Source organism: Anticarsia gemmatalis, chromosome 25, assembly GCF_050436995.1.
Source record: "Anticarsia gemmatalis isolate Benzon Research Colony breed Stoneville strain chromosome 25, ilAntGemm2 primary, whole genome shotgun sequence".
In the NCBI taxonomy this organism is placed as follows: domain Eukaryota; kingdom Metazoa; phylum Arthropoda; class Insecta; order Lepidoptera; family Erebidae; genus Anticarsia; species Anticarsia gemmatalis.
In genome coordinates this window covers 7,999,434-8,016,751 of record NC_134769.1, presented here as the reverse complement: position 1 = coordinate 8,016,751, position 17,318 = coordinate 7,999,434, and the positions used below count along the sequence as shown (strand labels likewise).

Sequence of the window (17,318 nt, the reverse complement as noted above, 5' to 3'; positions counted from 1 at the left end):
AATGTCATCTCAATCGATCCATTTTTCGAGCATTGAGTTACCAAATTGCAGGAATTTGATGTAATTGCACACATTACGTGATTTTATGTATGTACATAATGTAGGTATGTATGTATAAATATCAAACTCTCACTCCAAGAGCAATAAGTAACGAGTGCAAGAAATTACAGTACACACCATAGCATACTTTTGATAGCCGTACCAGCTAGTTATAAACCAATTTGAATCATAACTGAAATGATGAAACACCGTATAAATTAATTAGAAAGTACTTAGTTATATATTTTAGCGCAGATAATTTGCATGTTGCCGCTTTAATTTGACGGAAATAGACCAAAACTAATAACATTGTTAACCTTAACTCTTTTGAGATTTTAACTAGGCCATGTTGTTTTGTAGAGATTTTAATTTTACATTTTTGAATATATTATTTAAGTGCAGTTATTATTTTTCTGCGAGTAGGTACGACTGTTATTTGTATAAATGGTGTTTAAATATTCGTGTTTTATACAAGTGACTGTTAATTTAACTATGGCATGAAAAAAAGATATTTTTTCTTTATGTATATTAGAAACAATCGTCACTTTTACCAACCATGAAAGAAAGCATCGTGATGAAATTGCATGCCTGCGAGTTTCGTAATCGACTCTTGAAAGAATACAAGTCCTTAACCTTACTCCGTGACTTAGAGCATAAATCCCTGCATCAGGACTAGCACTGACACAGTAATAAGTGAAATTATTTGATTAGGATAAGAAAAAATATCAGGCGATGAAAGTTATATCATTTTTTTACTTCCTATATGGAGTTTTCCTCTAACTTCCACACCATACGTCTCTCAGTAAGGAATAAAAATCATATAAAACTGGGAAACATAATTAATTAATTAACAGTGTGTTTTGAAGCGTATCGAGTTTCTAACGCCCCATCAGAATGCACGCGACCATCATTCAATATTATGAGCAGCAGAGTAGCAGGTGATAATTGCATACCTGCCTATACATCTGCTAAGGAATTTTAAGTAAGGCCTGATTAGTAAGATCTTGTCGAAATGTTTGAGAGATATTATCAAAGCAATGTTTTAAGTATTGATGAGACATGTGGCGCAGTGATTAAGATAGTCAGCTTGTAAGTCTAGTAGGGGGTTAGAATAAGGGGCTCAGGATGCAGAGTATGCGTTACCCATTTTCCCTACCGAAAAAGAAGGGCTACTGCCACCTTAAATATTATCAAAGGTAATCACTCAAATACAGGACAATGCTGCAACCCAGAGCATAAATAAGTAATTGAATCTAAAAACAAACACTAAAGCTGGAGAATCCTAAAGACATTTTGCCCGGCCAGTGAAACTAACCCTGGAATCTTATGATGGACTGCCACTAAGTCAAGGTAAACAAACATCTGAATATGTAGCACAAGTATTTTGACAATCGCTAATTGTTTCTTTCACTCAAAATAACTATTCATTGCCAAAAATACATGAGTAAAGAAAAAACTAGTAAACACATTCTATTCTTTTTCTAAAAGGCTTCGACTTAGAACTATTTTTGAGTTAGCTATTTATCCACGAGCAGATCCTGGAGTATAATTTATTTATCTTAATCCATTATTCATCAGGCTCATAAAATCTGTACGCTATCATTAAAACGCACTGAGAACATTTTTCATAAAAGAAAAACAAACATTCATACTTCTTACGAACTTTCGCAATTGTAGCACTCAATTTGATAAGATAAAAAAGGCAAAAGTCATTCATTTTCTGACAAAGTTAATAGTTTTAAAACAATTATAGCCTTCAGTCAGCCTGCGACCACGGCGAGTGTAACCTGCGCCGAAACGTTAGGCATTTTAAGGTAAAATGCGTGTTCGCGTTAATTCCCGTATTCTATTATACATTAAACATGCAACGCGAGAGTTTTAAAGTTATGAATTATAGCCACACTAGTAGCTTTGCCTGTATCGTGGTATCAATGCATAAACAACGATAGTATACAAATTAGCTGGTAAAGCTAATTTATTAACTAATTAATTCCAATCAATAAGTAAAACCGACAGAAATTACCAAGAGGAGAACCAATAAATAAAATTATTTTTACCAAAAGCCACAGGAGCCATGATACGCATTATGAGCACAAAATTCACACACAGGCACTTAAAAATTCGGAATGTATCACTATCACTCAGTCTCCGTGCTAACTTGCCAACCGCTTTCTTTTAACTGAGTGTTGCAGTCAAAACTTATGATATTTATAAGACGTATGAGTAAGAGAATTTTGTATGTACTGATTCACGAAAGTTTCGTACAGGGATGACAGTTTACGACCTTGTGGCACGTCGAAGGTCGTAATGTGATCTAGTTTTTTGTTTTATTTTTGAGTTTCTTACATTTCTGTTTGTTTATTTTGAGTAGGATTTCCAATGTTTGTCTTTTGAGAGTTAAAAAAAAACATATCGTAAGAGTTTACAGGTAAGAGCTATGCTCAGAAGTGGATAGAATAAGACCGCGCGTGAAGAGATTACTTTTAGTTTATTGTCTTATTGTAATTTTTAACTACCGGCTGTAGAGCTATTGTTATCACGCAGGCACCTTTTTAAATATACAAGCAAGTGACAGAAAGTACAACTAGACCTGAAACAACAATTAATGGAGAATACAAACATTTATATCAACTCAGAATCGAAACAAATGAAACGCAGTCACAATGTAGTAAACACCATAACTACTACAGTAGAAAAGTCATTAATAACATCAAATTGACAACCCTAGTATCACCCTACACTAGTAATAAAAGCTGACTCCCTACGTCCTACACAAGTACGAGAGAAGAGAGAGAAAGTAAGATGTTAGAAAGAGACAAATATATGAATGAAAGTGACGTTGTTTGAATCATTGAAGTAATATCGGTTTGTGACAGCTAGTGCATGATGTATCTCCTCGTCATTGAAGAGTAGGCAGGCAGGGAAGTAGGCGAGGATTGCATCAACAATGATGCATTAGTAAATAAGGGAATGACTTCGTAATTCAGCCGTCATCTACATATATATAAACACAAATGTATGTATACCAGAAAGTGGGTTGGCTTGTTTTCATTTCTTGTACTACAAAATGGCTGGAAGGATTTAGATATCTCATGTATGTGTGGTAAGTTATATCCCGGTGTAAAAAACATGGTTATTATTAAACTAAAAATACTGGAATGAAGCTTGGTAACTTTGTATTTAAAAAAAAAACTGTTAACTGCTAACCAATTAGTAGCAAATTAGCAATGCTTTCAGATTTCTAGTATTTCCTCCAGTATAGTCGAATCAATAGAAAAATACTATAGAACCCTTGAGCAAATATTATTATTTTGTTTTACATTAACATTATCATTAATATTGTCAATTACTTCCAACCCTGAATAAAATATCCGACATTAACTTACTTTTCCAGTCATCAACAGCAAGGAAAATAGCATTTTCTAACAGAAAACTCAGTAAAGACTTTTTAGTCCGACCCGGAATTCGAACTCGAGACTTCGCAGACAGTCGCATACACTACCAACCGCGCCACAGAGGCAGTTTCAATTAATCTAACACTACAATTAAACCAGACACATCAGACATATAGGGGTCTAGCAACCGTTACATCTTACACGTAGCCGCAATTATAGCAATTAACGTCCCGCAAGTGGCCACACCGTGAAGATTTTACTATGTTGTAACGTAAACATACTGAATAACGCGACTTCTCTTGTGAATGAAATAGAGACATAAGGTGGAGGGGTTGCTGAAGATTTTTTCTAACCACCTCAACTTCAGGTACTTATTAATTTTTTAAACTCAAATCATAATTATTATAAGTATCGTAAACCTTAAAATTCTCCTCGCGTTAAAGATCCAATATTGTGTTATGAGTATAATGAATAATAGTTCTTGTATACAAACCGCGATAGTACAAAAACTTTAGGAGTATAATTGTTATAACACCACAAAAAAACCATAAATCTACTAATCGTTGCATACTACTTCTACATTTTGGTGGTATGGCGTATAAAATACTTATTGTGATGTTCTGGAAAGAAAAATTTTCTTAGGACCATCTCGGAATTAATTTCTATCATTACAAACAATTTCAAATGTTATTCAAGATACCTTCAGTGACTTTTTGACTGTACTGACTATACAAGGCTCATGGAAAATCATTTCTGCTGAAACATTTAGAAGTTCAAACCCATTTTATGAACAAGCAGGACGAATCAACATTCGTTTCACATGGGGAAACTGTAAACATATATGTGCACGGATTTTTGGCGTCATTTCAACAAACAAACGATTTCAACGTTTATTTGGATTTCGCTGCGTAACTCCTGACTATGTTGATGATTCGTAAATTTGGGGAAAATGATACTTATTTGTATTTATAGTTTGTAGAAATTGGTAGAACAACATCGTGCTGTAAGTCAGTATTATAAGAGAGTTTCGGGAAAATTGGTGCAGTCTTGATTGAGTTTTTGGATTGGTTTAAAGGTTGTAATTTTTGAGAGCGAAGATCATTGTCTGAACCATTCCAAAAGAAAATAAAATACAGATGAAACCTTTTTAAATCTAGAGGCACAACTGGTTTTAAAATAATGAATAAACCCGTTTAATCAGCGCCAGTATGGAAAATAAGCTGCGAATTTCAAACAACTCAAGATTCAGATGAATGGTAAGTAGGTAAATCATATCTTTTTTAATTATTTCATCTTCACTTATCCTCATTACCTTGTAATCCGTTTTAAAATTATCTATTTCTTAGTCAGAACATCTACTGAAACACAATTCTGGGCTCATTTATTACATTTGAAGCGTAAACAAAGTTATAAACAGCAAAAAGATTTATGACCGCCAAAAATACAAGCCCTAATACTCTGGCAAACTGAAAGTGTTCCATCAAATTAGCAAAGATATATTCACATGAAAGAAATAGGCTAAAGAAAGCATGCAAAACATATTTATTCGGCTATAATTTATAGGTTAAAACATTCCCGAGCGGCCGGTGAGGCAAAATAAGAGCACGGCAACACTAAAAAGTCAATTTTCTATATTTAACAACGTCCCAATTAAAGCTAAGGCGTGAGGTAACATGATATTCTCACATTAAACAGTTAAAGTAAAGGATAAAGGTACTTGTATCCATTTTACTTGTGAATTTTCTCGGGTACGAGCTATTTTTGGCCGCGATGTTGTCATTGGCTGCGATTATTTCGTAACAGACGGAAATAATCTCGAGAAAGAATACTTTAATCGAAAACTAGATAGAATTCTTTCGAGATTTTTGCTTATGTTGATTAGAATTTGACCTCTTTTTTCTACACCTGTGTTTCTGCGTACGTGTTTATAAAATGGATTGATGAATTCTGCGTAATGTAGCGATAGCATTTATTTTATAAATTTATGCTGACGGATATAATCGCGATAGAGCGCTTATTTTTCTAAATAATTGTTTGAAACAATGCATTGATTATTACTTTGTAAACACGAACAGAATTCTGTTTAATACATTGTTAGTTACGCTAGATAAGGCTTAGTAAAAAGAACTATGTAGTTTGGAATTCGTAATCTTGATTGCTAACTCACTTTCGTGTTAGCCGAACAGAATTGCTGACAGATTATATCTCCGGGGATGTACATATTAATGTTTCTTTATACTATAAAGCCAACTATGGAGTATACTACATTTTCAGAATTAGATTTTTTCGTCGCCATCCATTTTGTACGAGACCGTTTATACTGGGTTATAATATATGTATTATCTCCCATAAAAAAGTGGCCTGGGAGCGGAAAAGAGGGATAACCTAAGTGTTCTAAGTTCATGTTTAAACTCATAGTGAGAGCGTAACAGAAAATCATACAATTATTTAAAAAATATCACAAAGACGCATTAATGAAGTAATTAGATTGAACGAAACGTTGTATCTAAACAGAGCAACGTTTCTCAGAAGCGGACGTTCAGTTAATTTGTGAAGATTACGGTTAAACGGTATGTCGGTCAAACAGCCATTATAAACATCGGTAACTCGAAACCGTGAATAAAATTCAAGCACTCACTTTCAGATACGTCGCAAATTTTTTGGTCTTGTGATTTTAAATGAAAATGTTATTTATTACTCTTTTTTTGAGAGTTTAATAAGTTAGCGGTAACATTTTATTTTCAGTATACAATTTCTGCGCACCCAAATCCTACAAGAAAATAAAGTAAAATAAAATTAACAGCAGATTAAATAACTTTACGAATTTCGTTCCAAAAAACGTAAACAGGCCTGACTTGATTAGTGATTCATTTTTGTTAAAGGAAACCCATATTTAAAACCCATATGGTGATCTTTCACTTTAGTCGTTATTTTAATTTTAAAAAGACTACGACCAGCAACCACTATGACAAACTAACGCCACGAAAAGCATCGTGTGACAAGCCTAGTTAATAATTAATTAAATTTTCATTTTATTCAGAAAATATTCAACTGGTGCAATAAACACAGTCAATTAACAACAAACAGGGAAGTCTGTTTAGAAAATTGTCCATCTTGGGTGATGTTGTCAGTCGCGTCGCCCAGTTTCTATGTACGTACGGTACCAGGTTTCACTGATCGCCACTTCCTAATAGATTCATTGACACGTATCTTGTGGAAAATGGACATCACACTTTTATTTCTTAGAGAGTAGATATACTAGTTGTTAATATACTTATTTAGGTTAAAAGACGGCCCAATGCATATGATACATTGCGTATATTTTCGAAAATCCTTTAAAAACATTTCCTACAATACCCTTCCCGGGCAATATAGGAAGACAGTACTAACTGCACGAATGTTAAGAAAATCTTTTCAGAGTAGTTTTGAAAACAAATCAAATGATTTAGTTGATTTCCTAATTGTTATGACAAGGCCTGTAAAAGCGTGCCGTACGATCACGTGAAAGAATACAGTTGAAAGAAAACCTTGCCCAATTTACGCGCACAAAATGCTTGATTTGGCTTAATTTAACTTCATAAAGGAAAAGAACGGAAAAAGATTATAATATATTAACTATTATTAACTACGTTAAATTTAAGAGCTGGACGACACAAGATTTTTAATTCTAAAACGTCATAGCCTACATAACTGGGAACAGCAGCTACAACGTACGTGACTCGCTATCTTTTTAGTGTTCGTTTTTCTTCCAGTCTCGCTTCATCGGTCTTTGACGTTGCGTAGTGTGTAGTCATAATTGATAATAACTGATTTACTACTTAGCTGTTACTTAAGAAAAAACATGCCTTTGAACGCTACATAGTACAGCGACTGAATTTTTTGGTTTAGTTACGATTTTATTTGCCAAAAAGAAATTCTATAACCTTTTTGCTAGAACAAATACTACACTAAAGAAGTCACACACCGTCATCCAATGAAAAACTAAGCGGAGCTTGTACTATGGTAACTAGATAACTGATAAACATACGTATATACTTCTACATTATATATTTATATAGATAAATTAACAATATGCTCACAACGAATACTCATCCCGGGTGGGCTTCGAACCCGAAACACGCAGCGCTACGGTTATTGCGGCGAGGAGACTACGGTAACTACTGCGCTACACTACAAGACAGCACTCCTAACATTTCACACGTATCATACAGTACTATACAATTCGTATCAAAGAAACACTGAAATATTCTGTTAGCAAATAGATTCCATCGGCCATTTCAGCGTTTCATCCAGTCAGATAAAGTTCGGAATGGGCAAGTGAAAGCATGTTAATATCTGGAACCGCTTACAGCACGTTCGCTCCTCGTATATTTCAAGTATATCTTTCTGTTTGCATGTATATCTGAATGGTGAGTGGGTGTAATGCACTGACGTGTTCCGAACACATTCTCACAGAATTTTGTGCGAAATTGTCTGATACACGCGTTGATTTAATTTTATCGGCAGGGATTACGGGCCAAATTGCTTTTGGGCAGGACGGAGATGAATGGGAGATTAAAACTTTATTCCCAAATTACTGCACACATTAAGATTTTGTGATGCCTGTAAAGATCATGAGTACTCTCGGCTGGGCAAGCACGGTTAATTCAAAAGTAAGTTATCTTTAATCTTATATAGTTCTTGCAAAGGATTCGTAAGTCTAGGCTACCCAATAATATACAGAAAATCTTTACCGACACATCTTTCTGGGTCAAAATTGGTGCCTGTAAACCATTTTCTGGCTAAATGACAAACGGACGTAAAGGTCATAGGGCTAGTTATAGTTAAGTTGCTATTTAGGACATGGGAACTAATGGGAAGCCTTAACGACGGACGCGTCCGCCTCGTCGTAAATTAAGTGAACCCGCCCAGAATACAGGAAAAATAAATTATCACGCGTGAATCACAAGTTTCGTAATAATACATTTTATTTTTCATATTTTTATAACAAGTTGTTTCGAACTAGGTATTTTTGACGGTGAGGTAAGTATGTTTAGGTAAACTAACAAAATTTATTTTTCTGCTCGTTAAAAATCATGTTTTCGTTTGAGACTTTTAATCGGCGGTTCAATTTAATCCAGAGTGAGTTAAAAATTGTATTAAAAAGTTCATAGGTAAGTCTACATCGTATTAGAATATCTTTCTTCAGATAACAATTTTAATAAAGTGCGGAACTTTTGTCAACTTCTCACTTCCAAGCGCATTAAAAGCAGTCTACCAGAAGTTCTAAATAATGCAAACCAAAGCCAAAATTCATGTTCATAACTTTAAAATAGTGGAACAATGAACCCGTGATTTACTGCCTGCTCTCTGGCACACATTACATTAAAGTTGAAACATGCCAAGCGGACCGACAAACCTTGTTTGAATAAGCTTAAAGTTGCCATAAATTATCCCTGAAATATTAGCGAGATTTCAACAGTAGCTGGCAATACTAGAACATTACTTTTTAATGTTTTATGGCAACACATAACAATTAATTGCAATCACAATTTTGAAAGTCATATAAAACCCGGTAACATAACCATATGATACCGTCGATGCAATAATAAAGTAATAAACTGCATCCATAAACTCAAAATATCAATAAACGTAACGAGAAACCAGTTAAAAGAAGTGAAAACAATAATTTACAACGACATTTACAAGAGAGATTCACATTTATTCCTTTACTGTCATACTATATAATGTTGAAATGACGCAAAATGTCCCCTGGAGCTAAATAGAACCGTTGACATTTCGGCGTAAACTGAAGGCAATACTCTAAATCAAAAGCTTGCCGGAATGGTATTCGGTAATTGATAACGCGGTTCGCACCTGAGAGTTTGGCACTAAACCCTACGTGCTAAAATAAGACGCATACCGCGATGTGTGAACCAAGTTATAATTTTAATTAAGAGTTCACTAGCCCAATTTCCATGTATTTCTGTACTACTTATAGAAGAAACGGGAAGTCCACCTGTCTAACCGAAGTGCTGCATTCTTCGCTACAAAGTTTGCAAAATATCTCCGAAACTGTAGTGACAATTATTTACTGTAATGAGTTTCCATTTGGCACATCGCGTATCCGGTTTACACAACGAAATAAATCAGTGTAATAATTCTTAATTGACTAATTGGATTGTATAAATATTGGTTATTCATTTAACCGTAAAATTATGAAATATGCAAATACAAAACGAATTGATTCTGTCTATTCTTGCAACTATACTCGTCATCGACGTGCATTTTCGCGTGCGGCAACACTGAGCGCACCTGCAACGATGCGCGCGCGCACGCGAGATTCGATTGGCTAATTTTAGCCGCACGAAGCGTTATGTCACAGCAGACAATACTGCAGCACTTCATCCAGTTGTGTTAAAATATCATCACTTGTTTGAACACTTCCTTGTGGTGCTACTGCCCTGGTAACTTCAATCATATATCATGTAATGACATCAGAATGATAGATCAGTTACAAGTGTCAAGGATAATTTACAGGATGTATGCTGCCTATACATATACGAACATTATTACATAAGCTTCGCATTTGTTAAGATTAGTTCGCGGTAAGATTGTATTCCAGTAACATATGTTTTTGCGAAGACAAATGTAAATACTTAATATTTCTGTCTGAAATCACTTCCCAGTCACAGTAAATGGGTTCTAACTTCTTATTAAGGACGCCACGGGCCATCAATCCTTGTCTCGAGTCATGCTCCACGCGTTTTGGTCTGAAATCCTGCAGACATTAACATATATCAACGTCTGTTACGTAATATCTCCAGATCTATTTATGGAAACCCATATTTCGCTTATTTTCATTCTGCCAAACCCAAATTTAAGCTGTTTGATATTTGATCCGAGCATTTTATGCTTCGATGGGGAATAAAAGATGTTCTTGTATGTTAAAGTAAACTAACGATAGGCGTGTCTAGTCGATCGGAAAATATTTGTGAAGAGCAGACGTGAAATCTCAATCAGAAAAACGAAGAAACAAAAACAATCTACAAAAAATAGTAACAATAAAATCTAGGTATTTCTGTATTTATAAATACTTCATTCAATCGGCGTTGTGGAAGATAATCACGAAATAAAAGATCTAGCAACTACACAGATCAAAATTGTAGCATCGTTTGTAGCAATGTGGGATCAAGAAACTAAATATTGGATCAACGAAAACAAAAATAGGTGTCATTATAAGGAATGCACTATAATTCTTGAACCAACGTTTGTATTAGTTGACGTGCTATGTACTTAGGTGTGCATATCGACGCCCGACACCCGATCCATTGTGCTAGGACCACACAACGATTATACAGAGTACGTAGTTCCGTTTGGACGAAGATGTATCCATGATTCATCAAATAACTGTAAAAAGTACTATTCGTCGGTGGTTTCACAAAATAACTGTGCAAAAAATGACTGCGGTAATTTCGGTATACGAAAAAACTGTTATAAAAATCAGTCTTGCATGTATTTTCGGCACGTGCTGGTACTTTCGATGTAGGTACTTTACACACTGGAATAAATGGTGTCGTTTCAAGGTTGAAAGAATTATAACGATGACTCTCTTTTACGTATAATTTATATTTCAAAAGGATCCAGAGCTTCCAAAATTTGGCAAGTAATCCATGACTTTCATTTGTAAACGTCTACGTTATTGTTATTTTAAGAACATTCTTGGTATATTATTTCAGCTTCTCCATACACTCCAGTTCCGAAATAGAATATTTTAACTTAGAAAAACAGTAAAGAAATTAAAGAATCATAAAGTAAAGTTTTGTTTATCTGCTGTCAAACTGCACCAACTTATTTTTAAAATCGTAAATGTCAGAGATTCAGCGCGGCCGTCCACAAGTAGGTCATGTAAATCTTAAAGCATTGTGATGGGTGAGAAGATGAACATCGAAATGGCGGGACTTTCAACCGAACAGCTATCATATTAACTCATAAACTTGCTGTTCCTTATAGGTTACTGTTAAAAAATCTCTCTTTGAAACATCCCCATATTATTATTGAAGCCAAACTTAAGATTTTTTAAAGATATCGAACAAATCTGAATTGTACGGCCCACATGAGAAGCACTAGCTTTTAAACGAAAAAAAAACATCTAAATCGGTTCACCAAGTGAAAAGTTATAAGCTGAAAAGAAATCAGACGAAAAACCTCTTCCTTTTATACGTCGTTTAAATGGGAAACATTCTCGGTCCCTGCGAATGGGAAATCTAATGGCTATTCACAATCAAGTTCCTATTGGTAGTATTGTCATTCTGTCATTCAATACGACAAGTGAAACTAGTATTTTGCGTACCAAAGTCACAGGTTGAAAGTGCCGTTGTTTGAAACATATTCGAATATAACTGGACCGCACTTTTATACTATAGAGTATTATGACCAGTGATTGGAACAGGTAGTATTTTTCCTAAAATTAACGGAAGGAACAAATTGAACTAAATATCCTTGAATGTCCATAGAGCATTGATTTACCATACATGCAAAGTCAGTTTTCCTCCTCAGTTTAATGTAATCGTTATTGCCAGTTAGCTCTTTTGTCAACCAACCATTTAACACCCTCTAATTAATTCCTTAAAACCACGAAATATTTGTCAACACAAAAAGCGACGTATAATACTTTTATAAGTGAAAAGAGTAGCTGTTTCGTATAACTTCCCTACAAAACAAGTTTCCCCCATTGTACGTTAGACGTCCTTACATTTGACCCTGACTTTCTTGGATCACCCACATTTTTTGACGAAGTATGTCACCCAGATTGTCTAAAATATGTGCCAACTGAATATAGTCTAGGCTGAGTCTTTGAAAGAGTTTTTCAGCTTACAAATTCTATATACTCGTAAATATATACCTAGAAAATGTTGGCAGAAACAAATACGACTTTGGTAAGGTGACACATCGTCTAGGCAATTGATTTGGCTGGCTACCGTTCGATACATGATTAGTTTATTGTTATTGTTGCTATGCCAATTTGGGATGCTATTACAAGATAAACATCGACGTAAGACATCCGGGAAGACTTATTTATCAATGAGCCAACATAGGTTAAAGAAGAGAATTTTTATATATTCAGTAGAAGAATCTTCTATCTGTCTTCTGAAAAGATTTTCCGCGGTAAAAAAAGTCTTGTGTATTCATTTAGATCTGTGCATCCCCAAAGTTTGTTCATTCGTTTCGGTGTGATTGCGTAACAAAGATCCATTCAAATCACAAAACTTTCACATTTATAACATTAGCAAGATTCCCGAAGTCATTAAAATGTTAGTCATTTTTTAAAGTGAAGTGGTTTAAACTAAAATTACAAGACTGTCATGCGCACGCGCAGTTTAGATCGGTTACAAATCGAATTCCTACTTTATAATATAAATCTTGACTGGAAAGTTAATTAAGATAATTAAACAGTAGTGTGTAATCGCGATGTAACTGGCAGGCGATTTGTCACGTACTCGCACATATTGTTTTCGTTAGGTCTTGAGCCTTGCTTTGATAGCACACGTGACTTATGTGTCATTACAACAAAGTTCATTGTGAATCATAATGAATTAGAGCACACTAAAATAGATAGATTTATTTTTATTGATGAGCTGAAAACTAGTAGGCCCGTTTTAGTTCTTCGAAACGAAAATCGTCAATGTCTATTCGTTTTTAAGAGATAGGCCCTCATTCATTTTCGATCATTTTTTTCGGGAAGTCCATAAACGCTTAGATGAATTTCATCAAAATCGTTTCTATACTCTAGCTGTGAAAATGTAAGTTAATTTGTGTTTTTTTGCCGGTATACAAAGGGGCGATGGGGGTTTGTTTTGGTTCTTACTGAATAATATTACTATAGAGTATACCAAAATAGCGATGACATTCCCTTCATAAATCTAATTTACATTGAGGTAAAACAACAACGTTAATTAATAGGAAACATCTCTAGGAATGTTATAAATAAATCAAATAATCCGTACACTTGGAGTAATTAACAAACCACAACACAACAAATAGATAAATTAAGAGGAAGACGCCTACAACCTGACAAAGACCCTAATACAACCATACCTACGGAAATCCAATTGGATTTTACCCATAATAACAATTGTTTATTGAAATATTGAATATGTAGGAATTAACCAATAAATAATTATAATTAATGAAATTGTCAACTAAATATGAGATAATTTTTTGGCAATATTAAGACTAAAATTTACAGACATTTTTTTTTCTGCTTGCACAGAAGGTAGCGTTAGGGAAGAACTGTCAAAAAAGTCCTATACCTTCTCAAAAGTAGTCGCTAAAATCAAAATATCAACACTAATTATAATATTATAGTCAAAGTATCGATAATAAGTAAGTCCCACTGCTGGGAAAGGGCCCCGGAATCATCAATTGCATACAGGAAATCGATCAGGAAAGTGAATGACAAACAAACAACAGCAACAAAAAAACTGGAAACGTTTATTGGTTAAGTCACGCGACAAGATTCACGCAATTTTCACCAGCATTCAATGAATCGTGACGAAATTGTCGATAGAAAAATTAACGACACTTTAAAACTACTAACAAACCATAGTATTGCGACTTTACTCATGAAAGTCCAGCTTTGAAGAATTAAACATACAGAGGTTATAGACTCTCATTTTGATAAACTACGAGTAAACATTCTGTAACAGACATTACACACTATACATCCTGTATGACAGATGTAAGGTTGTGAATGAGGCAAGGGAAATTTGTAAGGATCGCACCAAAATGCGTTCTTTGGTCTCTGACTTCCCTTATGGGAAAAATGCGTGATATTATGTATGTATTGTAACAGAAAGTACCAGGGAGGTAGAAACATTTACTTCACATATTCTTGGCTTTACAATAGGCAGGACAAATGATATATCGACGAAGCGTTTCGTAAATTATCACTTGCCTGAACGGTAACAAAAAACATGTAGAAAACTAATATCGCTCGGCAATCATGCGTTTAATTACTCCAGTTTGCTTAATTTGATTGTTGTCTGAACTTCCAATCATTTAACTACAAATTTCTCTTCATTGGGAGACCGTATACTAGCTACTTTTAGCATCACAGTCTTAAAAACTAGCTGAAGACTTCTTTAAAGAAGTAATTTCTAAGAGTTTATCATCAAAGAGACACAATAAGATGAATGAAACGCTTTAAAGACATCTAGCCGCAACCTAAATTTATTCTGCTATGCCTAATGACTGCACAGTGCTCACTTCTTTTATTTGACTCACTTTTGTGCGTTTTCCTTATAGGCTTGAGGCAGAAATGCTTTTTAAATTAGTTCGCAATTAAGTTTTTGAGCTATCTAGGTACCAGCTGACACGTTCTGCTGTTGACATGGCTTTTAACGTTAGGCTTCTCAATCCTACATTGGCTAATTAAAATAGACCAAGCGTCTTTCAACAGTCCTTTCAAGGCACCAAGTTGCTCATCCTAGAGACGCTTAAAATCCGTTTTTCCATACTTTTTAACCGTGGTTGACCGCCTCTAACAAACCAGGCTTAACAAAGCAATATCGTGATAGTACCAGAGTGATATTATATAACAATTATTATGAAACGACAATTCATTCATTTCAATTGTTATTCAAAGGAATACTTCAATTGCAATTTGCCTGACAACTTCTCAAAAGCGAGTAACAATTTTCAGAATTGTATTCAGGTCATATTCAAGTTAATTATTGCGTCAATTCGTTCTAGACTCGCAATTGGCTCGATTGTTGCCCGTGATTGAATTAGGACTACAAACATTCATTATAATCAATATTGTTTGGTTTACCCTCTGTAAATATTGTGATAGTATGTCTGAGTCATTAGCTGTGACTATAAGTGGGTGAATACTGTGATTAGTAAGTAAAAGAAAAGAAGGGTTTAAGGGTAAAGTGGACTATTCTGTTATGGAAAATTTTATCAATCTGTTTTAAGCATATTTTTGCTGAAGCAAATTGGCACATGCTGGTTTTAGACAGTCAAAAGGGCTGCCGGAATCTTTTTTTAATGCATCTATACTAACAGCAGATTGGCAGATTGTTTTACGCCAATAATTTAATGTCTCGATTTCAGATTCTGCATAGACTACACGTATTTGTTTTTACTTTCGGCACCCAGAGATTGGTCAAGGAATTGATATCTAGGTAGATATCACATTACTACATTACTGACTTCTCCATGTTTACTATAGTTCTGCCTCACCTATGCAGTAAGAGCCAACTTTATTATTCAATAGGTTAAAAAATCTCTCTTCATTTAAAAACAACTGGTAATGCTGACCTATAATGACCTCTCAAGCAAACTTAAAAACATCATCCAAACATCTGCGCACAAAGGCATCTTTTAAAAGTACTTCCGAACTTTTTATGCAACTTTCTCGAGCCCGTACATTATCGGGCGGTCAGATGTTTACGCGATGACGTCATAACATTGTTACAAAGGGTTAAGTGTACCCAAACTGTTTGAAGAGCATTCGTTAATGATTTTGAATTGCTCCGCACGACGAAACGTTTAAGCATTCTTTTAAGAGCATATTACGGAATTATGTTCGATAATTTTATTTGTAGGTGACTAAATAGTGGCTGATTTGGAAATGAGTTTTGAGTCTTGATGTCCAAAATGCGGGCATCTGGGTGAGGTCAATGAACTCACACCGCCTTGGGATTGAGAATTAAGTCCATAAAAAATTGCGTAAACGGGAAGAGGTTTCTGCCCCGCAAAGGATTTAAAAAAAGCTGGGCATGATGTAGATTGAATGAAATTTTTGATTCTGGCTATAGCCGCAAATCTTAAAATATATTTTCAGTATTTTAAGTGACATTGAAAGTCGTGCTAGGCAGTTAAAATGAAATTGTGCGAATTTTAAACCCCGGTGATTTTGTAAGAAGTATAGGTAAGAAAACCCACCCCATACTTACTTAAATACCTCTATTGAATAGTTATTTTGCTATTAAAAGTGTAACAATAGGACATACCTACTACAATGGGCGCTGAACTAGATGAGATCATTATGAACTATGGTTTTCCTGAACATAGTTTATTGAGTTACAGATTCAATTTTATTGATGCCATTGTCTGTGGCGTTCTAATTAACAAAATAAGTTATTTTTTTATTTAATTTGCTATAATGACGGCCTGGTGCCGACGTTATTTGCCAATTAAAGACGATATTTCACTGTTACGAAAAGCGTAAGTTAGAAAAATGATCCCGTATGCATAATTTATTGGTACCTATAAACTAAAATGCCATCAAAAACATTCTGTAAAAAACCTCAAGTCTCGCGCTAAAAAGTTGTGAGATCTATATAATACCAAGTCGATTAATCTATTTAGTCTCTACTTAAAGGACCTTCTGTCTTAAGTTATTACGTATGTTATTATCATGCCAATTTAAAAAAAATACCTCTAAAACAAATAGACCGACCTGGCCATCGCATGATTTGATTATTAGTATGTATCACACTACACAGCACGACGAGAAGTTAATGCTCCTGAAATGTTAATGGCGAATTTGTGTTTTCTTGCGATGACCAAGTCGATCTATTTGTTTTAAAGGTATTTTTTTTTAATTGGCATGATAATAACATACGTAATAACTTAAGACAGAAGGTCCTTTAAGTAGAGACTAAATAGATTAATCGACTTGGTATTATATAGATCTCACAACTTTTTAGCGCGAGACTTGAGGTTTTTTACAGAATGTTTTTGATGGCATCTCACTTCTTTTTGTAGAGCGAACATAAGTCCAATTTGTATGGAAAGACGTTTTTTTTTCATAATTCAACATATTTTCCTATGGGAATGTTGTTCAGTTTCATGGGCTAAACACCCTTACCCACCCTATACCCCCTCCCGTTATGC

General features: G+C 34.6%; 1 protein-coding gene across 3 annotated transcripts in view; it reads right to left on the bottom strand.

The window, feature by feature from the left end:
- LOC142983838 (uncharacterized) overlaps positions 1-17,318 on the bottom strand; it is a 36,054-nt gene that overhangs the window by 14,355 nt on the left and 4,381 nt on the right. Inside the window, exon 1 of one of the 3 annotated variants that reach the window (XM_076130968.1) lies at positions 2,097-2,228. The exons of the other annotated variants lie outside the window; for them this stretch is intronic. Coding sequence (XP_075987083.1) covers positions 2,097-2,124 — 28 coding nt within the window. The 5' untranslated portion in view covers positions 2,125-2,228. Of the gene's footprint in view, positions 1-2,096; positions 2,229-17,318 lie in introns of those variants that run through there. 3 annotated transcript variants of the gene reach the window in all.